Here is a 23,234-nt window from a genome sequence, read left to right on the forward strand (position 1 = left end):
CTTTCTCTTTGCCCGTCCTCATTGGGAGCCTAACTGCGGTACTTAATTTTGAACCAGATGCATTGCTTAAAGACAGCCCCATGTATATGTTATATAAATGGAATGTGACCAGAGCATAGATAATTGTAAGTCTTAGCTGCCTGCTAGAAGGCAAGCAGCAATAAGATTAGATTAAATTTCATTAGGCGCAATCCATGTTTGTGTTACCTGAAAAATAGGCAAGAGGGAGGGGACAGTGAGAAAGTTTATGTGGCAGTACATACCGGTAGTCCACAAAAGTATTAGGCTTTAACCTTTCTGTGCAACAAAATGGAGGTATTTTGACAATTTTTGAAGAGGAGACTAAATTCTTGGGGTGCAAATTTGCTTTTACTGTCCTGAAATGATCCTAGTGCCATCAGTCCCATCCCACCAAGCAATATTGCATCACTCTGAGGGATTTTAGTAAAAATGTCAGCTGCTATGAATAACTGCAGGCAGAAGTTGTACTTTCTCCACTTCCAAATTCTTTTCAGGGAATTCCTTTCTCCTCCACTCACACCCCAATTCCACATAGGAGCTTTTAGCTAAGCCTTACATACTAAAGCAGGATGGTGAATATTTGGTCATTAGTTGTTGTTGGGCTCCAACCTACATTTGTTCCAGCTAGTTGGATTAAAGGAAGTTGTGGATGGCAACCTCTTAATGATCTTAAGTAAATGTCACTCACCCTCATGCTTCTCATTCACTTGGCGCCTTTCCCCTCTGTCTGCCACCCACTAACTATCTTGTCTTGGTTTGCAGTGGAGATGGTGCTTGGCACTGGACAGTGTTTTGGAAAATGCATGCAGCTTCTTTTATCTTTGTTCCAATGTTTTAAAAGTCATGCTTTTAAGACAAAGGGCAATGCATGCAATCTCCTTGTCATGTGTAACACAATGTGTCATAGTGAAACAATTGTGTGCATTTGTCTGTGTGCCTGCAACTTCTAACATTGGAGCTACAGTATTGACTTTGAAGCCACAAGGGAGAATAAGCCCAATACATAGTTTCTGTTGCACTGTTGTTTTGGGAAGTACTCTGGAAATGGCATGTAAAGTTCTATCCTGCCTGCGTTAGAGTTGCCTGGATGCCATGGGCAGGAAAGTCTGATAACTGCATTGTATGCCCAGATTTCCTAATCCCTTGGTTCTCAAATCAGATGATTGGTCATGATGCACAAAAGTGTCCCAAGCACTAGCAATATTTACACTAAAGTTATTTTTAGAGTGATGGCAGACGGAAGAGATAAGATGAGGGGAAAGAATAAATAGTCTCTTTGCAGGAAGGGTATTGACCTGGCTCTTGTCACTTTTACTGATAGCATGATTTACCAAATCTTTGACAGATACTGTAATACTAACCAGTGCAGCAGAAGAAAGAAATGTGTGGAAAAATTGAAGAGGCTATTTCCATGTACTTGAGTGATGATGGAAAATCTGCACCTAGTAGGGGCAGACAGTTAAAAGAATATATAAAAGGCAAAAAGTTAATGAATTTGTCCCTACAGTGCAATCCTGTGAACATCAACCCAGACGTATAAGTGTCACTGAACTAAATAGAGCTTCCCCTCAAGTAGAAAACTCTAGGGTTGCAGCTAAGGGTCAGATTCAATCACCCCATTCTACTAGCAATGCAAACACTCCCACTGGTGCAACAGGGCTGGTACTCTCTGTATCTTATTTAAATCTGCTCTGGAGGGTCAGGAAAGCCTGCCCCCAATAGAATTCCATGGGGAGAGATTGTTACCTAAGCAGTCTTCATAATCCTACATAGAATTCCCCAGTCCACTCTTAATGTGTTGCCTGTTTCTTTGTTTTATCATTCCCCATTTGAAAGAAGACATTTTGACCCAAACATAATAGTTACTTTAATATATTCTTAAAGCTTGATAATTATGGATAAAATGTTAACACTTGCAGAATTATGCGTATGTGTGTTGCCTTTATGCATATAGATGCAGTACATTTGGTTACTTACCGTAATTTACATCACACAAGTTTAAAACTCAAGACTGGTAGAACACAGTTATCACCTCTTGGAGAAAAATCTTGTCAATTCTGAGTATAATTGTGTTCTGTACTGCCAACAGCAGCTTTTATAAAGGTGCTCTTACATCGGGTCTGTAGCATTCAATCTATGGTCCTATTAAGCTCAACAGACTTTTAATACTGTATTTTTACTATTTGGAAATAATGGAATGTTTTCCAATTCAGCTAATTTCAGATAGGCCATTCAAGGGAGATAAATGATGTATGAAAACTGTTTAGATAGATGTTTACTCCATTATATTTTTCTTTATAACCTAATATTTACTGGTGTTTTACTAAATTAATTTTCCTTTTGCATGTTGTATGTTGCCTTGATAAACATTTATGAAAGCACAGACTATACATACATATATGCATAATTAAAATATATACTTATGTATTTGTGCCATGAACTATGCTACGTACTTGTAACTTTATAAATTAAAGTCTTGACACTTATTAAACATAGTGCAGTTTTCAAATTAGACCCTGCTTAAAATTATTTGTAAATTCTTGTTTCCCAACTTTCAAAGTTGATTTTAATTCTATGGAAGGAAAAAATGAATCACTGTGTATGATAAATGTGTTTGCTCCTAGTACACATTCTTGTATAAAGCATCTTTTACAAGTAGTACTTGAAAAGCTAGTCATGCAGTTTTGCTACTTGTTTGTTGGCCTATTAATGAGGAAAGTATGTGAGATGGTCCTGCTGGTAAACTGAGAGTTAGAATGTGAGAGGAATAAAGTGATAACTTATAAAGTTGTATACAGTAATAAGCTTGCAGAAACTGTTGAAGTTAGCCTAGTCGGGGTTTTTTTCACTGATAAGATTCACTTCTACATTTATATTAATGCTAGTTACTACTTCATAGTTCAGTAAACTATAGAATAAAAACAACAGTTTTGTTTTATTCCTCAAGCTTTTCTGCAACTCCATTCACAGTTTGACCTCCGTAATCCTTTAGTGGAGATAGTTGTACACAGTTATCTGTACACAGATTTACTCTTTTGGCATAACACAAATATTATTTGCATTCACTGTCCCCATATCTGATCGCTAAGGTACAAGACCCTAGACATGATAGATGTTCTTGAGTGTTTGAAAATGTTTTGAAAAGCAGGAAGATCTGAGAAAATTCCTAAAACGAAGAGGTTATTGCTTTGTCGTGCTTTACATGTGGACGGTCCCAGGTTAAGTCCTACACACCTCCAGTTTAAAGTATCTTAGCGGGTGGCTGGGTTGGAAAGACTGAGTTCTTGGAAGGCCACTGCCAGTGTGACTGTACAGAAAGCAATTCTCCACAGAAAACATATACTGGCCCTTAAGGCTATGGTCTTTAGATATGCTGGTTTATTTTCAGTAGCTTATAATGATTGTTTTCCCCACATATAGAACAGGGGTAGGGAACTTTCATCTAGACCCTTGTATGAGTATGTGTGTATGATGGTATAAAAAAGATTCACCATTCCTGATATAGACCAGTAGTATGACATGACACCTGGGTCAGTTATTATTAGACCAGCAAAAAAATAATTGCCCATAGCTTACAAAAGCACAATCTGGACTCCATCACAGTAACAAAAATGTAATACCGGTATGAGTGGAGTATTGTCGATTTATTTGGTTGGGTGCATCACTTCCTTTCCCAATACTTTGAGGCTGCGTTGTGAGTATGTTATTCACCCAGTAAAGCATTTACAGTTATTTAGGGAGGCCCACTTACAATCTGGAATGATTTATGCGCAAACCACATTGAACAGCCATTGAAGAGATGTTTTTCTTTTTTTTAAAAAAAGTCCAGCATCTCTGAACTATGGTTTCTGCAACATCTCCTCCCCAAAATTAAATTACCAATGTGGTTATACAAACCACCACAAAAAAATAAAATGAGCATTACAAATTGAAGTGATAAAACTCAAGCTGCAGATTTGCTTCTTGCAGGCATACTAAGTAGTTCGTTCCTTTCTGTGGGCAGCATCTTCCAGTCACAGGGGACTTAAGGTAATGCTACTATAGAACTGTACAATTGAAAGCGACCCCGAGGATCATATAGTTCAATCTCTTGCAATGCAGGAATCTCAACTAACATTCATGACAGATGGTCATACAACCGCTGCTTAACATGAAGGAGAGCCCACCTCCACTGTTCCACTGTCAAACAACTCTTACCATCAGAAACATCTTCCTGAAGTTTAGTTGGAATCTCATTTCTTGTAACTTGAAACCATTTCTCTAGAGCAGGAGAAAGTTATCTTGTTCCCTCTTCCATGTGATAGCTACCTTGAAATATCTCAAGGGCTATCATATCTCCTCTTGGTCTCTTTTCTTGGCTAAACATACCCAGCTCCTTCAACCGTTCTTCATAAGGCTTGGTTTCCAGACCTTTGATCATCTTGGTTGCCCTCCTCTGCATGCGTTCCAGCTTGCCAATATCCTTTTTAAATTGTGGTGCCCAGAACTGGACACAGTACTCCATGTGTGGTCTGACCAAGGCAGAATAAAGCAGGACTTCCCTTGGTCTGGACACTATACTTATGTTGATACAGCCTAGAATAGCATTGCCTCCCCCCCCCTTTGCTGCTACTGCATCACACTGTTGACTTGTGTTAAGTGTGTGGAATTACTACGTCTCCTTCTTTATGTCACCATATTTTCCCATGTATAAGATGCAGCAGCGTGGGAGGGGAGTTGCATGCCCGCCAACCAGCTGGCTGGCAGCGCGCAGCTTCCCCCCCCCCCATGCCACTATCCGTTTATAGGTCAACCCCCGTTTTTTGACATGATTTTTGAGTCAAAAAACCTCCTCTAATACACAAAAATATGGTATTTTGCTTTGGTGGTTGATCTGTCCCATGTCACAATAGGCCAGGGTTGTGAGAGGACATCTGCCCTGGGTGCCAAACAAGCAAGTAAGCAAATAAGTAAATAAATAGTTTTCCATCCATCCAAACTCACAGCCCAGTTACAGTACAGTAGTCTTTCCAACACTCCAGCTCTCCAAACTCTTAACTTTGCAACTGATGTTAACATTTAAAGGCGAACCTGCAGCTTCCACTCTGAATCATTTGCTGCTATTTTGACACCTCTTGCAAATGTACAACTTTTGTTTGTTTGTTTCACAGATTTCCTTGATATAAAAGGTAAAAATGAGGTGTGTTTCATTTTGGCTTAGAAAATGTGAATAAGGCCCATGGAACTACTGGAAATGTGAGGGAAATAATATGCTTAACCAGACAAGTGTGTATTTGTTTTAATGATATACATAAATATGCACACTGAAAAACAAGTCAGTATAACAGAATAACATTGTCACATTCAGGAAATTTACATATAAAGATAGGGGAAAGAAGCAGAAGATTCACTTCCATAATAATCAAGGATATGGCAAGGTAAAAGTCAAGTTTATGTCAACAAATCTTTCCAAAAGGAATCCTAGGACACTTTGGCTTAATGCCCTCCTTAGGCAAATTAAATACATGAGATGAAAAAAAAAAATCCAAACTGCTTTAAATGCTTCAGGTTATTGCCAGTTTTGTATGCCGTATATAACTTTGTGGGTTGTATGTAACCATGTCTGGGAGGAAGGAAAAGAACCGCAACAAATACGCTGGGTAGTCTGTTGCTAATGCTGAGATGGTTGATATGGAAACGGCACTCAAAACAGTAGAGGCATGTAATAGCCATGAAGACAGATGAAGCCTGTAAGAGAGCCAAAGCCCACAGAATGCACAATGAAATGCTGCATTTAGCCAGACACCATGTTAATGCCATCATGCTTTACAGTATCCACCCCCTAACAAAATTAAAACCCCTAGGAGTTGAGTATTTCTGATTGTATTGGTGGCATTTCTTCCTGGTTGTATCCTCACAACTTTGTTGACTTGTTTCCTGGCCTAAGCATTTTACTTCTGTATTTGGCAACTTGTGTCTTTGTGTGGTTTATCAGTGTGTGGTTTATCACACTAGTTCAGAGTTTTTCCTTCACCTTGTGTGTCACTTTACTTGTGGATGTGTTTAAACTCTAAAGGAGACAAAGGTGTACTTTGTGTCTTGGGTCTTACATATTACAGTATGTGGGTTGTTACTTTCATATGCAATTGGTCTAGGATTAACCAGAAGTAAGAACATACCTCCACATTCAGATGTGGAAGGCTTAAGGAGTGTGTAATATTACCTTAAAGTTTTCTGCTGTTTATTACCCTCCCCTGCTTTTTGTTGCCTTCATACCAGGGGCAGGTGCTTTAGTAATGCAGGAAGGAATCAACTTGTAGGCTGTTCTCCCCACTCCCCAAAGAGTCCAGTAACAATAAAAGCTGGATGAGAGAATGAGACAATGAATTAGAGGGCAATTGAAACATAGACATTTTGCGATGTTAATACTTCTTTGTAGAGTCTGTTGAAGATGGGGAAGTGCTCATAAAGTTATATAAATTGGAACAAGTAAAACAACTGACCAGAATTTTCTTTTAATGTATTTTCCAGGCTCAGAACAAAGAAACAAATGTGCTTGCTGCTGCAAAGGTGATTGATACTAAATCTGAGGAAGAACTTGAAGACTACATGGTTGAAATTGATATCCTAGCATCCTGTGATCATCCTAACATTGTCAAACTTCTAGATGCCTTTTATTATGAAAACAACCTTTGGGTAGGTATTTGCTGCTGTTCAGAGCCTGTACTTTAGGAGAAGATGTGAAATTAACAGTGTCTTTATGACTTGACAAAACAATATTTCAGTACAATATGGATGTTTAATTAGTACTTTTTATTTGCATATGTACAGTTTGTTGACAGTGGAGGAAAGGATGTTTAAACCTTCTGGAGTGTAACTTTAGACCTAAGATGCTTGCTGTTAATAAGGCAAAAGCTTTTTCTAGAGATCTCAATTCATAAAATAAGATATTTTATTTTAATTTTATATATTTATTTAAGAGTATTTATATCTCACCCTTTCATTGTAAAAATCCATATGTTCTCAGATGTGATGGATTGGGCTTCTATTTTTGCCAGCTTAGGTGAAAGGAACAGATCATTTTCACCAACTGACAGGTGGTCTAGCATTCTGTTTTGTCCCAGAATAAGTGGGGGAGAGATACACAGAGAAACAGGGAGGAGCCTGACCTACGCTAGGCAGGCCACACTTTGCTTACTGTGGCTTACTACATACAGAAAATCATGGGAGTATAAGCCTCAATCCTGGGTTTCCAGAATTTTTGTGGAATTTTCCCCCTCCAAAGTCTGTTACTTTCTTAAAATTTTAGCTAATGGGGGAGTTGCAGATTATAAGGTCAATTTGTTAAATCTTAGAATTCTAGACCAGTAGGGGAGGGGTGTGAGACCTAGAGAAAGTCCCGAGACCTAGAGAAAGTCCCGAGGCTTGGAGGACCACATTCAGCTGGTGGGCCTGAGGTTCCCCACCCAGGTGTAGACAGTTCTGCCCATAAGTGTTGGTCAATTTGATTTAAGCATATACTGTAGCCTCCCTAGAATGAGTGTTTGAGGCTTGGGCAGGGGCAGGAATTGCAGTGTTTTTCATTGTGTGCACACACATTGAAACAGTAACAAAATGCTGGGTTTTCTATTGTCATTGCTTGCTAAATATCAATCAATAAATATTTATATTTCTATAAATGAAAACAAGCAATATGGCCAGTAAAAGCCTGCCACCTTTGCCATCAACAAACATTCACAGCCCAAAGAGGAAAGGAGAGAGTGACTGATTAGTCAAACATCAGAAGCCTAAAATTGTTTGATCCACTTGGGGTGGATCATAGACACATCAAAGAAGTGTTTCAGTTAAATGTATTGTAAATACAAACAGGGAAAACAGGTAGAGAAAATTGCCACTCCCCGGCGCCATCTGGTGGCACAATGTTATATCACATATATATCACATATAAAATAGCTTTTTCTTTACCCATTTACCCTTGGTTAGGGGAGTTTTAATTTATCTCCTGTGCTCTGATTAGCCAAAGTTAAATCTCAATACTTGGATGTTTAAAAATAGATTATTTTAATTTTTATATGCAGATCCTGATAGAATTCTGTGCTGGTGGTGCTGTAGATGCCGTAATGTTGGGCAAGTACAATATTATGTTTTGCAAAAGAAAGCTACAATTTTGCATTTTAACAGTTTGGTTATACTGTGTACCAAAATCTATCTGTTTATCTGTTTATCTATCTATCTATTTATCTATTTTCTGCACTGTCCTTCATCTGAGGATCATGGGGTGGTTTACAATATAAAAACACAAAAATACATAACCTAGAAACTAACAATAACAATAACCACACCACACACAGTTTAAAAGGCCACAGATTTTTTTAATAAGCAAAAGGCCTGGGAGAAGGGGAATGTTTTGCCTGATGCCGAAAGGTGTGTACCAAAGACACTAGGTGAGCCTCCCTGGGGAGAGCAATCCACAAGCAGGGAGCCGCTGCAGAAAAGGCCCACTCTGTGTTGCAACCCTTCAGACCTCTCTTGGAAGAAGCACAGAAAGAAGGGCCTCAAATAAGGATTCCAGGGTTCAGGTTGGTTCATTTGGGGACAGGCGGTCCTTGTGATTTAAAACATTTGTATACATTTAACATTTAACACAAAAGATACTACTTACCAAATCTACCCTAGGAATTAATTTAGTAGTTAAAATCCTTCTAAAAAAAGATTTTGTCACTCCTAAGAAAGGCCTTATGGGAAGAGCAGTTTCTGATCTCACTAAAGGAGTTCATTTCAAGACCTCTTGAAAACCACAGAAAACCCCCCAAAAGAGTGTTAATTCATCCTAGTTACCAGGGCAGCAGGACTTCTTGAATAGGCCATTCTTATCTCTCATTTTAGCTTTGATGAGAAAGCTGGAGCCCAGAGTAATTTATGAAGCTTTAATAGTACTGTTACTTCTGCAGCACCTCCCTTTTTTCACTCTCAGCCACCTGCATTTTGACTGGTGTATAAGATAAAAGAATTCAGGTGTAAAAGAAAGTGTGCTGCCAGTTCTGATCTATGAGAAATGGGCTCCAGATAAAAAATAGTTTGGAAAACAGTGGGGCATAATTTTTCACAGTGTAGGAATTCGGCTAATTTTTACAGGTAGGTAGCCGTGTTGGTCTGACGTAGTCGAAACAAAATAAAAAAAATCCTTTTAGCATTTTGTTATGCTTGAATCTGATTGAATTTGTACACCTTAAACAAAAAAGCCTTTTATTTTATGAGTGCTGTAGCGGCACTTTGAATCTTGGAAGAAACTGATTGCTCACCACAGAGTATGGGGATCCCTTGACCCTCCAAATGTTGCTGAATTACTCATCATTGGCTATTGACCATTCTTGCTGGGATTGATGGGAGTTGTGGTTCAGCAACATCGGGGGGGTGAGGGGTAAAGGTTGCACATGCCTGGTTTAATATATTTTCTGGACCCATTTTATATATAAGAATATCCATAGTTAAACTGTTTTATTTTAATGTATTTAGTAGCAAACATACACACAAGTATCATGATTCAGCAATGCTGCAAAATGAAAAACAAGACAGCATTTTAACTATTGTGGATATAAATATCTATGACTTAGCTTTTACAGTGAAACAAAGAAACAGGTTCCACTGCTTACTGTTGCAAGACTATTATTTTAGCTCTCTGTTTCTGAAATACTCCTTCAGGAACTTGAAAAGCTTGCAAGTACTTTAAGGTACTTGTTTGGAAAGTCTGAACTTAACAACCAACTTTGAACAGGTTTATTCTCTCTGTGTCTGCAATGGATAGGTAGGGTGATAATTTCAGGAGCTTGCAAGTTTTTCAAGTTCCTGAAGGACTATTTCATTCCAAAACACACAGAACTATAATGAACGCCATGTGACCAAGTAAGCACCAGAGCCTGTTCTCATTTTTGTTTTGATTCTTCATGGTGCTTCTTCATATTTCCTCACACTGTGGCTTCTACATTAGCTTTCTCCAACCTCGTACCCTCCTAATGTGTTGAACTACAAGTTGTTCACTCCAGTGGCCAAGGTGACTGGGGGAATGATAGGAGCTGTAGTCAAACACATCTAATCAACACTAGGTTGGAGAATCCCCTTCTGTTTGATCAGCTTTTAAGACTTATCAGGTTGAAGCAATTGTTCATTAAAAATGTGAATCAATGCTATCTGCAAATGATGGTTTTTATATTTTGAGAGTATGCTTTTCTTGTAGAACTTGAGAGGCCACTAACCGAGCCACAGATCAGGGTAGTTTGCAGGCAGACACTTGAGGCACTGCACTATCTGCACGAAAATAAGATCATTCATCGAGATCTAAAAGCTGGCAATATTCTTTTCACATTGGATGGAGACATTAAGCTAGGTGAGTATTCCTCTTTTAAAAATTTAACTTGGATGAAAAGAGATTTCATGATGTATTATTTTCCAGCTGTAATTACACTTGACAAACTTCCTTTGAATTTCAGAGTGAATGGGTGGGCCTGTTGTAATACTTGTACTGTACTGAATACTTTAATTTTTTTAAAGCTTGACATGGTATGTTTTTTGGCAGACACATAGAGACACTTTAAAATGTCTGTACTTGTTCAGATAAATGATCTACATAGCTAGACCATTTCTTCCTATTGTACTGACCTACCAAATGCTTGGGGAAGATTACAATCAAGGCATGCTATCAATATTCATTGCCTGTTTTTAAACCCCCAGCATCTGGCAGTCACAGATAAGGTTCAGTCATATGCTACCCTTACAGTGTGGCTGTTGCTTCTGCATAGTCAGGTGCCATGCCAAGCAACCCCATCATATTGGCTAAGGTTTCCATGTGGAAAAACAAAAACACCAGCTGTCCACTGAATGGGATTCCTTGATCAGTCAGAAGCAACAACCACTGAGATAATATGAATGGCATGCCTCTGAATACCAGTTGCTGGAAATCACAAGTGAGGAGAGCACTGTTACACTCAGTCTCTGTTTGCAGGTTTCTCGTAGGCATCTGGTTGGCCATTGTAAGATGAAAATGCTGTACTACATGGGTCTTTGGTCTTAATCCAGCAGGACTGTTATGTCATTATAGGATCAATATATTTTTAATCCAACTTTTAAACAATTGTTTGTACTTGGCTTTCAATACATACTGAGGGAGTGGAGTCAATATGTAAATTATGCATTGAATGCCGAAGTATTTACTTTAGTCTTAAGGAATAAGATGTGCCTATTGAGTTCCAGCATTTTGAATGTTTGTACCAGCATGCAAATGCCTTCTGTTGTGCTGTAATATGTTTCATTGGATTATTAGGCTCCTTTTATATTATTATATATAACTTTATTTCATTCTCACAATAAATCTTTAAAAATAGTTTGAGCTTAGATCTTCAGGGCAGTGTCTGCCTTTCACCCCTGCTTTTTGTGGTGGCTGCTTGCTGTTTGGTCATAACTTAGCCCGCTAAGATGTTTAAAGCCCATTTTAGGAAATCCACATGAATCTGTGTGGGGATTAAGGAATGGACATACATTTCTTTTCTTCCCAGATTGAAACTATTGACTTAAACTGAGGAATAGCTTCCTCCTCAGATCCGTTTACTATTTGCATCTTTACGTTTCAGTATTGGCAAACTGGCTTCTTAAACTCATAGGGCCAGACTCAACTACATTGGTACCTCGGTCTACGAACAGTCCTGTTAACAAATGCTTCGGACAACAAACTCCGCAAAACCAGAAGTAGATGTTCCGGTTAGCACACTTTGCCCCGGAAGATGAACAGAAGCCGAACACTGGCGGCAGGAGGCCTCATTAGGGAAAGTGCGTGCCTCGTTTTAAGAACGTTTTGGTCTAAGAACGGACCTACGGAATGGATTAACTTCATAACCCAAGGTGCCACTGTAGTCCAGTTTATAAGCAGAAGTCAGCACAAGGAATCCTGCTAATGCAGCAGGGCTCGACTTCCCCCACATATCTCCAAGCCTTCCCCAAATCCACTCTGGAGGTTTGGGAGAATGCCCATAATAACCCAGGGTGGAAGGGAAAATAATTCCATCAGGCAAGCAGATTTCCATCAAATTTCCTAAATATTTTTCTAACAGTGTACTGTGAAGTAGCCCATTTCCATTCTGTTGTTTCAGGTGGAACTGCACTGTTGTGTTACGTTTTACTAAACATTCGTGATGTTAGTGGGGACAACAGCTTAGTGCTCATTGGGGATATTCATCTTTGCTACTGGTAACTTGTAGAATGAATTCCCTTCATATTTCTATTGATGTGGACTTTGATGCCCCTTTCCCTCTGAATTTTATATCAAAGTATTAAATGATATAATCAAATAATTAAAATGCATAACTATATCAGTTAAGTGTTCACAGAGCATATTGGTCATTCCATTATAAATATAAACTTCTACAAACCTCATCCATTTTTCTGTCTTCTTGAACCCCAAGAAAATCTTTGTCACTATAGTAACATTTGATTATTTATAACACCAATGCAAATATACATGATTAAAGTGATTCTTTTGGAGAAGAGTGCCCAGGAAGCTCAGTGCTTTTGGAGGTACAAGCTTCCAATTTGGGAGTTCAGCCTGAAGTGAAAAGAAGTCATGCCCCTACCTAGGCCTCACTTGTCACAGATCTACTCACTAGATTAAACTTTGCTCTCATCACTCATGAGTCTCTCATCACTATTAATTCATATATTTTTTTTGTAAACCTGTTGAATATTCTTGACTAATGAGTGGCGTTATACATGTTTTTACATAAATGATGCTGTTTGAAGTATTGGTATGAGTGACTGTAATGTTTTCTCCTCATTTGTTTGAAGCGGATTTTGGAGTGTCTGCTAAAAATACAAGGACAATACAAAGACGAGATTCTTTCATTGGTACTCCATATTGGTATGTGTGCATTTTTTGTACTGTTTTATGCTGAGTGCAGTATATTGCATTTTATATACAATTGTCTATTTTAAAAAATCACGTATAGTAAACAAAATGATAATGTTGTTTTTTGGAGCATTTATTGGTTTTATTAACCTTAATTTATATGTAAGATTAGTCATACTCTGACCCTTTGGAATCAATGGTTTAAAGTAATTTATATACATTTATTTCAGTGGCTCTGCTCTGATAATGTTGATTATTTCATTTAACTTGCTTAGCTACTGCCTCTTGGATATATTTCTTCTTGCTGTTGGAAATACCACTTATTACAGATAAATAGATCTTAATAATCTTTTTTGCTTTCTATCCCAGGATGGCTCCTGAAGTAGTAATGTGTGAGACCTCTAAAGACAGACCTTATGATTACAAGGCTGATGTTTGGTCTTTAGGTGTCACTTTAATAGAAATGGCTGAAATAGAACCACCTCATCATGAATTGAATCCAATGCGTGTTCTGCTGAAAATAGCAAAGTCGGAACCACCATCGTTGGCACAACCTTCAAAATGGTGATTATTCTATTTTATTTTATGGTATATTTTTATTTTTCAAGAATAATACCTAGGTACAGAATAATAAAGCTGTCTTAATTTTTAAGATTGTCAGTTGGCCAAAAAAAAAAAAGCACACTTAAGCCTCAAGAGTTAAATGTTGTTTTCCCCCAGAAGCAAATAGGCATCTCAAGCTTAGCTGGATATTAGTTAGGCTAGCTTTCAGTCAAATATAGGTGTACATCACTGGAGGAGAATGAGTTTGCCTCAAGATGAGGATGCAGATAGTGGTGCTATGGAAATAAAATAGTACAATAGTCTTGGACATCAATCTTAATTAGGGGGACGCGGGTGGTGCTGTGGGTTAAACCACAGAGCCTAGGGCTTGCCGATCAGAAAGTCAGCGGTTCGAATTCTCATGACGGGGTGAGCTCCCGTTGCTCGGTCCCAGCTCCTGCCAACCTAGCAGTTCGAAAGCACGTCAAAGTGCAAGTAGATAAATAGGTACCGCTACAGCGGGAAGGTAAACGGTGTTTCCGTGTGCTGCTGTGGTTCGCCAGAAGCGGCTTTGTCATGCTGGCCACATGACCTGGAAGCTGAAACCGGCTCCCTCGGCCAATAACGCGAGATGAGCGCCGCAACCCCAGAATCAGTCACAACTGGACCTAATGGTCGGGGGTCCCTTTACCTTTACCTTCTTCTTTGGCGATCCCTCGTAGCTGAGTAAGATTGTCTTCCATAAACACGGTATTAACAATGAGTCTATAAGTGACTGTGGAGGCCAATTCTGGATCCACACATCCTTCCACAGTTGGGGGCATTGGTTTCCGGGCAGGAGTTGATCACGGTGTTGATTTGCCAAGCGTACCTTCTCTTAGCACGTTTCTCGTATAATAGCTTATTAACAGTGTACTGTGGATCTTACAAGAGGTAGCAGGCAAGAAGTAGACGGTACTGAAATTATTTTTATCTGACAATCATTAGATACTTCTGATGACATGGATGTCATCATTCAATTTGTATGTAGTACTGAATGTATAGCATTTATTGAGTTCAGCTTCTTTTATGCAGGTCTGCTGACTTCAAAGACTTCTTAAGGAAATGTTTGGAAAAAAATGTAGATGCCAGGTGGAACACTGCTGAGCTTCTACAGGTAGGAAGAATGAAGTGTCTATTGAGTCATGATATTTTATTGAGTGCATTTATATAAATAATTTAAAACGAACTATTTTAAAAGTCTGCTAAATTTTCAAACTTTGTATGTTTTAACTTTATTTAGAACATTCCCATTTGCCATTGGTCACCAGAGAGTTAGGAGTCGGCACCAACTGGTTAATACCCCACTTTTCTAGCCAGAGATTGATATAAGCATCAAATAACTTGTGTTTTTTTTTAAAACTGCAGTGCTTGCAATAAAAAAAATTCTAAAAGCAACATAAAATAAATAAAATAACAGTCTTCCAGGAGCCACATGCTAGTGACAAACAGGGCTCCCGTTGCTTGGTCCCAGCTCCTCTTTTGCAAACATGCAAACATACACTCTTTTGCAAACATGCATATACATACACCGTAGATACATCCAACATGCACCACAAAGGCACGCAGACAACTATACCCACACAACCTTTCCCAATCAGCAAGATGGAATGAAAGGAATACTGGGAGGAAATTTAAAAACTAACCTCCCTGCAGTCTCTGTCCCCCATCCCCAAACTCAGCTGATCAGAAAGCAGCTAAGCACAAGCAAAGAGGGCTCTGCTCGGGTTCCTTAAACTTTTCCAACAGGAAGGGTAAGGAAAGCCTTTTCAGCCATCAGTTTGAGCAGTGCTCTCCCACCTCCCCTTTCAGCTGCTCCTCGAAGCAGCAGTTCCAAAAGATGACAGGTCTGCAATCCCCTTTGGACTGCTCCCAAGGAAGGGGGATGGTGAGACACTGGGGGCTAGTCCAAACGGCTATGCTTTGGATTTTATAAGTAGCTGGTAATTTAGGCATGCAGATCTTTAGAAGAGGGCATTGGGGAAGTGAGTGAATAGCATGCACCCATTGGTAAACTGTGCTGTTACTCTTCTCCTTTACCACTGGTATTATCATGAGAAGCTCTCATGTCTAAGGGAGCTTGAGAATTTAAAGAGCACTTGGAAGGTTCTAGGGAGAAGACAGACATTCTGACAAAAGTATGTCCAGACCTTGGTTATGCATAGGTCCTCTGGATTCCAGCCCTTGCTTATTACTGCCTGGTATTTCAGAAGCTGCAGTCTCCTTCATAGTTTACAAGGAGCTAACCTAAATAAATGTAATAGGATGAAAATGACTTAGTTTCATGTTACTTCATTTATGTTCCCATATGAAATACATTAGATTTAAAAATAAAGACTTCTGAAATGGGGCCAGGCAAAGATAATCTGCCAGAGAAACACTCCTAGCTTCAGCCATGCAAAATTTCAAAAACAACAACAACAACAAACCACGTAAATGATCTTAGACTTGAAAATAGAAGAACAAATAACAAAGAAAAAAAGTTGTAAGCAGTATAAATTTTCCTTTAAGTGTTCTGTTTTTTATTTTGAGTTGGATACAAAAAGTACCATAACCTGGCCCTATGTTGCTATTAAATGGTTTTTAATTTTGATTAACTGATATTATGCTTTTTTAAACAGCATCCATTTGTTACTGTAACTTCTAATAAACCAGTCAGAGAACTGATTGCAGAAGCAAAGGCTGAAGTTACAGAGGAAGTAGAAGATGGGAAGGAGGAGGAAGAAGAGGAAGAAACTGAAAATTCTCTGGTAAGTTAAAACAAATATATCAAAAATATTTTAACTTGTGCTGCAGTTTAAAGCTATGAATTGTATTCATTTCCATTGATATGTTATGTAATTGAGCTTAGGGGTACAATGCTAATTGCCTTTTATGAGATGCTTTCTGTTGCATAACACACAATTTTCTTTAAGATGCCAATGTAAAGTGCAAAGTAAGTAAATGTAAGCTTCCTTAGGATGCCATGGAACTGTTTCCATGGTCAGAGAAGGGAGAACCACAGTCAAAGGCCCCTTTGTGGCAGAAGAAATCTCTGTTGCCATTAGTCCACTCTAGTTAGTGTTCCAGCAGGAGGAGGACCATGGGATCCTCCCATTCCTCCAGCATGTGCCCTGGTCAACACAAGACTTCAGACTGATGGTTTGTCAGCAAAGGATTTCTTATAACACAGTTTAAAGCATGCTAAATATATTCTGCAATATTATAGTAATGGGATAACTTCTCAGTTATCAATGCATATAGATCACAGAACACCATCATTACTCAGACTTAAGTTATAAGTTTACATGTTTGAATAAATTGCCTCCTCAGGCTTCCAGACTTTAAATAAATATGAAGACTAGATCCAGAGAACCATGAGCTGAGTTCTGTTTGCACTAGCAGATTTAACCTCCTAATACCTCCCAGCTGTAGCAGCTTTATACCCCTTGGAGAACCACTCCACAGGGTCAAGGGACCTTCTAGAATGATAGGGGGTGTGAGTCCGAGGAGACTGAGGACAAGGAACTTGGAAAAAATTGCTTTCCTCACACAAGAGGTTCTCTGTATTTGCCCACTATATTTGCAAAAGGTTAGTGACCAAAAAAAAAGTGTTGCTTATATTGCTCTAAATGTAAAAGGGGGAAAGGGGTTGAAGGATTATTACCGTATTTTTCGCTCCATAGGATGCACCTGACCATAGGACGTACCTAGTTTTTAGAGGAGGAAAACAAGATTATTATTTTTTTGCTTTCTTGAATTGTCCTAGGCATAGCAGCCAACTCCTAGAGGCCTAGGTGCCTTTGCCCCCCCCCCCATTAAATATTTGAGGAAGCTTCTTTTGCAAAGGGGGAAAGCTCCGTTTTTTTAGGATCAGCTCAAAGTTGTGCAGCTTTTTTTGCAAATGGGAAAAGCCCTGTTTTTGGGGGGGCGGGGGATCAGCTCAGAGTTGTGCAGCTTTTCTCCAAAGGGGGAAAGCTCCATTTTTTAGAATCAGCTCAAAGTTGCTGAGTTTCCTTGCAAAGGAAAAAAAAAAATCTGTTTTTATGGGGTTCAACTCAGTTCTGCAGCTTCTTCTATAGGAAAGGAAAGGGACCCATTTCTACAGTTTCCAGACAGATAATCTAATCAGCCAGTCACATGTCTCCCTCTGCAGACAACAATTGAGGCCTAGGCAAGGGACCGGGGAAGGGAGCTATCTCGCTTATCTCCCTCCCTGATCTCTTGCAATCAGCTGCTGAGTGGGTTCCTTTAAGCTCATTAGCTCTTGTTAGCCTTTAGCTCTTTCTTTTTCTTTTTTTAAAAAAAGCACAATCTGCCTTTAGCCCCTGGGCAATTCGGCTCCAGGGACCACGCATTTGCTCCATTAGACGCACAGACATTTCCCCTTATTTTTAAGGAGGAAAAAAGTGTGTCTTATTGAACGAAAAATACGGTACTATTACAGTGCACCCCAACCTTTTACTACTACTACTACTACGTGACTATTGAATATGAAAGGTTCTAAAAACAGGTTAATTTGGAATGGGCAAGATACCTATCAATTTAGTGTGGAAGCTTCTAACTAAATGATCACCATTACAATTAAATTCCCCATTGGTTGATATAAAACTTTGATAGCATTATTTCCTTATTACTGAATTGTATAGATAATTGGTTTTGTGTGTGTCTATTTTAGCAGTTACCAGCAAGTAAACGAGCCTCATCTGACCTCAGCATTGCCAGCTCAGAAGAGGATAAACTTTCACAGAATGCCAGTATTCTGGAATCTGTTTCTGAAAAAACAGAGCGTTCATCCACAGAACAGACTAGTGCTAATGCACTTGAAGGTGAAAAAACAAGTGTGGCTCCTGACAAAAATGAAAAGGAGAAATACACTGCAAGCACAACTGAAACCATACAAGAAAACACTGAAAAACTGAAGAATGGATCTGCATTGCTCCATGAAGATGAGGAAGCGAAGAAGAGTGAGAAGACAACGGAAAATTCAAGATTAAGTGAAAACAGAGAGTCACAGAAAGAAGAAAAGGAAATTGGCCCAATAGTATCTGAAACTAATGTTGAGCCCAGTCTAAAAACAGAGGAGGGAAAGGACTTCACAAATGAATCAACGGTTGAAAACAAACAAGAAACAATTCCTGATGATGGAGGTAGCAGTGCAGAAATTACAGATGCAGTCTCTAAAGGAACTGGTGTGAAAGAAGAAAGTACCACAAACCTCCAAGAAAATGAAATGGAAGAGGCAAAGCCTACCGAAGGAATTAAAGAGGTTGAGGAATTGCAAGGGGATGACAAATGTAAAGAGGGTGACCTGAAAGAGGCTGAAAGTCAGAAAAATGAAGTTACTGCAGGTACTGAGGAATCACAGGTGAAGGTCATAGCTGAGACAGCTGATGAACCACAGAAGCAAATAAAAGAAGGTACCAGCAGTCCACAAGAGATGGACAGTGCTGGTAACAATCTGGTCACGGATGTAGATAAAGTGCTTGAAAATGCTCAGGAGCCAGCAGAGTGCCTGGCTGAGGATGCTTCTGAGAAAGTCTCAGAAATGGGAAAAATGGTAGATTCTGATCAGCAGTTAGTTGAGGGATACAATGACGATTCAAAGAAGACAAGCAGCACAAAGGAAACAGAGGTCAGTGTTTCAGAAAGAGCAGACAACATTGAGCATAAGCCAGCAGACAAAAAACATACCGAAGAGGCAAGAACAGAGGAAAGCAATATTGTACCAGGGGATAAAATTGCAGAACCTGATCATAAATTAGAAAACAGAGCTGAGGAGAAGCATGAGAATAATATACAAATGGACACAGACCGACCAGCAGTTTCCATTGGCTTGTCAGTTGAAAATAAGCTTGAAGATTCTGCAGCCAAGAAGATGCATGAACATGAGGTGTCTCCGGTACCCAATATTAGCATTAGCTCTGCAGAAAATGAGGCAGAAGATAAATCTGGCATTCAGGATAGTGTTGAAAACTCGCATCATGTTGATTCTGAAAGCGCTAAAGAAAACGATACAGATTCAGGCAGAGGTTCCACTGCTGACAACAGCAGCATTGATTTGAACTTGTCCATTTCCAGTTTCCTCACTAAAAACAAGGAGAGTGGATCAATATCTTTACAAGTAAGAGCCAACAATTCTATTAGTAACATAGAGATACAGATCAGGATAGCTGGCTTGCAAACTGGCTTTGCCCCACCAACACACAGGAAGTAGCCCCCTAGCCTCCACAGCTTATCTCTGAATCTGATCAGGAGATAAAAATATCTCTACCTGTTCTTTAGATTGGATCTTAAAGGTATGAGATAAAATCAGAAAATTTGGGATTCTGTGTCCATTCTAAGCCCAAGACTAAGATCAGAGTTGAACCTCTCTGCCTGCTCTTTAAGAACAAAAGGCAGCATATTCCTCCACTCCAGCACAGGGGTAGGTGCAAAATAAAAGGCTGGGTTTCCAGCCTTTGCTAGACCAGTGCGGAATAAGAAGGCTAGAAATACTGAGTGTTTATGTGTGTGTAAGAGAACGAGAGAGTTGTGTATAGAACTGGTGAGCATGGTATGTGTGCATATGTGGTGGTGCATGTGTGTTTGGTCCATATGTGAGCTGTATGGTAGTGCATGTGTATACCATGACCCTCAGAGGGGTAGTTAAATGTCAGTGTGTCCCTTGAGCAAAAAAATGTTAGCTCGCCTTAATATTGGCAGTGTGTAACATGCACACTAGAGGGATACGGGTGGCACTGTGGTCTAAACCACAGAGCCTAGGGCTTGCCGATCACAAGGTCGGCGGTTCGAATCCCCACAACGGGGTGAGTTCCTGGTGCTCGGTCCCAGCTCCTGCCCACCTAGCAGTTCGAAAGCACGTGAAAGTGCAAGTAGATAAATAGGTACCGCTCTGGTGGGAAGGTAACCGGCATTTCCGTGCACTGAGCTGGTTCGCCAGAAGCAGCTTAGTCATGCTGGCCACATGCCCCGGAAGCTGTCTGTGGACAAACACCGGCACCCTCGGCCTATACAGCAATAAGAGCGTGCAACCCCAGAGTCCTCCACAACTGGACCTAACGGTCAGGGGTACCTTTACCTTTTTAACATACACACTATATAATATATTTTATGTTTTTAACTATATGTCTACAAATTTAAGTCAAGTTTCCCGAATTCATGCAGAATAAGAATTTTAAAGCTGTCACCCTAGATGTCCATAGTAGAGAGTAAATTACATTGAAATTATAAGTATATACTTCTGAATTAACAGCTTGAAAATAGGTTTGAATTATCTTTCTGTTCTTGGTTACTTTTGCAAAAGTGAAGGTAGATCACATATGTAGCAGTTATTCAGATGATTACTTCAATCTTGTCTGTATATTCAGTATTATACTGGTCCAAAATGCCCAGTTGAAGAAATGAATTCTTCTTTAAGAACATACCTCATAGCAAACTTGAGTCCATCTTTGCCCATCTTGTGAAAAGAAACAGAATTAAATAAAGAAATTTAGTACAGTATCTAATTCTGTTTATTGGAAACTGAAATCTTTGAACTTGCAAGCTTTGGGTTCTTTCAAAAATAAGTAAAGGTTGGGCAGGTATGCTTTATGAAGCACAGAAATAATGCATGATCTTTTATTCAGGAAACTAAAAGACACAAGAAAACATTAAAGAAAACTCGCAAATTTGTTGTTGATGGCGTGGAAGTAAGTGTGACTACCTCTAAAATTGTAACAGAAAGTGATTCTAAAAGTGAAGAATTACGATATCTTCGGTGAGTTTGAAAATACCCATTCTTAATGACAAAGGAGTTCTTCTCTGAATTAAAAACAACTTTTCTCATGCTTGTTTTTTATAACTTACTGTGGTTTGATTATATCTAGCAAAATTCATGTTGTCCTTTTAAATAATGCATGAATCAATCTGGACCATGATATCATCATCTGAGGCCCTTCTTTGTGTGCCTTCTCCGTGAGAGGTCTGGCGGGTAACAACATGAGAATGGGCCTTTTCTGTGTTGGTTCCCTGCTTGTGGAATGCTCTCCCGATCTCTTACATGGCACCTTCATAACATATTTTTAGATGCCAGGCAAAACTCCCAGGCCTTTGTCTAATTAAACAATCTATGGCCCAGTAGGGGAGTATTGTTTTCGTTTGTTACTATGTGGTGCGTTTTTGTGTTTTTATACTGTAAACTGCTCTGTAATCCTCGGATGAAGGGCAGTATAGAAATTTAATAAATAATATATTAAATGCAGATATTTGTTTCTGCACAACCCCCCAAAGCATCTACACTGTACACTGATGCAGAATTCTGAACTCGGTCTGTTTCTTTCCCCCCTGCAATACTGCTTCCATTCTCCTTACTATCAGGCGTCAAGAATTAAGAGAGTTACGGCTTCTACAAAAAGAAGAGCAGCGAGCTCAGCAGCAGCTTAGTAACAAACTTTTACAACAAAGAGAACAGATGTTCAGGCGCTTTGAACAAGAAATGACGGTAAGGTTTGATCCCCCCGCACTCACATTTTGCAGGCCTCTTATTTTGAGTTAATTTACTTAATTTAAACAGCCTAGAAGTCATTCTAGCTGTATCCTTGCCCTTGGTGCCACATTTCAGCTTGCGTACAATGAGTGAAACTTGCATACAAAAGCCTTAACTGAACTGCAAACTACTGCAATAGCAGCCCTGCATGTAGTCACTGGCTGGCAACTGTGGGAAAGCTTGAGATTGTCTTGTTAAGGCATGGTCAGTACTAGAATTGGCAGAATGTGGCCACTTCTTACCTTTGCAGGTTAGAAACATTTATTTTCTACTTGTAGGTAGTGAATGCAGCTTTCCAGGATTGATATACAGAAGAGGAAGCTGTTGCATACTTTGACAACTGTAGAAAATATCTCAAAATAATTTCAGAGGCCCAGTCCATGATCTTTGCCTTTCTGTAGTAGACTGTGGTAACCAAAACACTGTGATCTTCTAGCCCATGTGCAATTCTTTTTTCCTTGCAGAGGATAATACAATAACTTACAGTACTTGAAAAAACATTCTATGTATTGGGGGGTCTGCTCATTCATTGGGCAGAGAAAAATACTCCCTATTATATCTGAAACAGGCTCTTGTACTAAAGATTTAATACAAAACAAAACTTAACCACTATACCATTAACAAAATAGTTTACATATGTTGAGTTACAAATATTAGATTCTCGAGCTGAATTTCAAATCACTTCACCATGTGTTTGTGTTCAAGAAGGAAATAAACTTTGTAGTATCAGTCCCAGTGAGAAGATAAGAGTTCTGCCAATATTTTTAAACTGTGTGCAATAACAATTAGTTCCACTTCTGATTCTGAGTGTTGAAGAATTGCTGTGGGGGTTTAAAAGTATTTTTTGTGTGTTTCATAATGGCAGAAAAACCCAGGGAGTGCCTTTTCAATCAATCAAAAAATCTAGGAATTGCAAAGCATAGGCAATTGTTCCTTGTGCAGACTTCCTCTGCCCTGCCTCAAAACCATCAAATTCAACTACTGTATAGGTAAATATAAAATTTAATGGAATTATTTTTCAGAGCAAGAAGCGGCAATATGACCAGGAGATTGAAAACCTGGAAAAACAGCAGAAACAGACAATAGAGCGCTTGGAACAGGAACATACAAATCGCTTACGTGATGAAGCAAAACGCATCAAAGCAGAACAAGAGAAAGAATTGTCCAAATTTCAGAACATGTTGAAAAACAGGAAAAAAGAGGTAAATACTCTTTATTTAGTTGGAGGAAATAAGGTTGGTATTTCTTGGTCTC

The 23,234-nt window shown here is 39.1% G+C and overlaps 1 protein-coding gene across 3 annotated transcripts in view; it reads left to right on the forward strand.

Moving 5' to 3' along the window:
• SLK (STE20 like kinase) overlaps positions 1–23,234 on the forward strand; it is a 46,920-nt gene that overhangs the window by 9,114 nt on the left and 14,572 nt on the right. For 2 of the 3 annotated variants that reach the window (XM_035133911.2, XM_035133913.2), the window contains exons 3-13: positions 6,532–6,696; positions 8,079–8,127; positions 10,235–10,384; positions 12,832–12,904; positions 13,262–13,456; positions 14,510–14,591; positions 16,096–16,224; positions 18,132–19,577; positions 21,082–21,212; positions 21,812–21,935; positions 23,003–23,182. In XM_035133911.2, coding sequence (XP_034989802.2) covers positions 6,532–6,696; positions 8,079–8,127; positions 10,235–10,384; positions 12,832–12,904; positions 13,262–13,456; positions 14,510–14,591; positions 16,096–16,224; positions 18,132–19,577; positions 21,082–21,212; positions 21,812–21,935; positions 23,003–23,182 — 2,724 coding nt within the window. The remainder of the gene's footprint in view (positions 1–6,531; positions 6,697–8,078; positions 8,128–10,234; positions 10,385–12,831; positions 12,905–13,261; positions 13,457–14,509; positions 14,592–16,095; positions 16,225–18,131; positions 19,578–21,081; positions 21,213–21,811; positions 21,936–23,002; positions 23,183–23,234) is intronic. The other variant, XM_035133912.2, reaches the window with a different exon arrangement.

Source organism: Zootoca vivipara, chromosome 5 (assembly GCF_963506605.1).
Source record: "Zootoca vivipara chromosome 5, rZooViv1.1, whole genome shotgun sequence".
Classification (NCBI taxonomy): domain Eukaryota; kingdom Metazoa; phylum Chordata; class Lepidosauria; order Squamata; family Lacertidae; genus Zootoca; species Zootoca vivipara.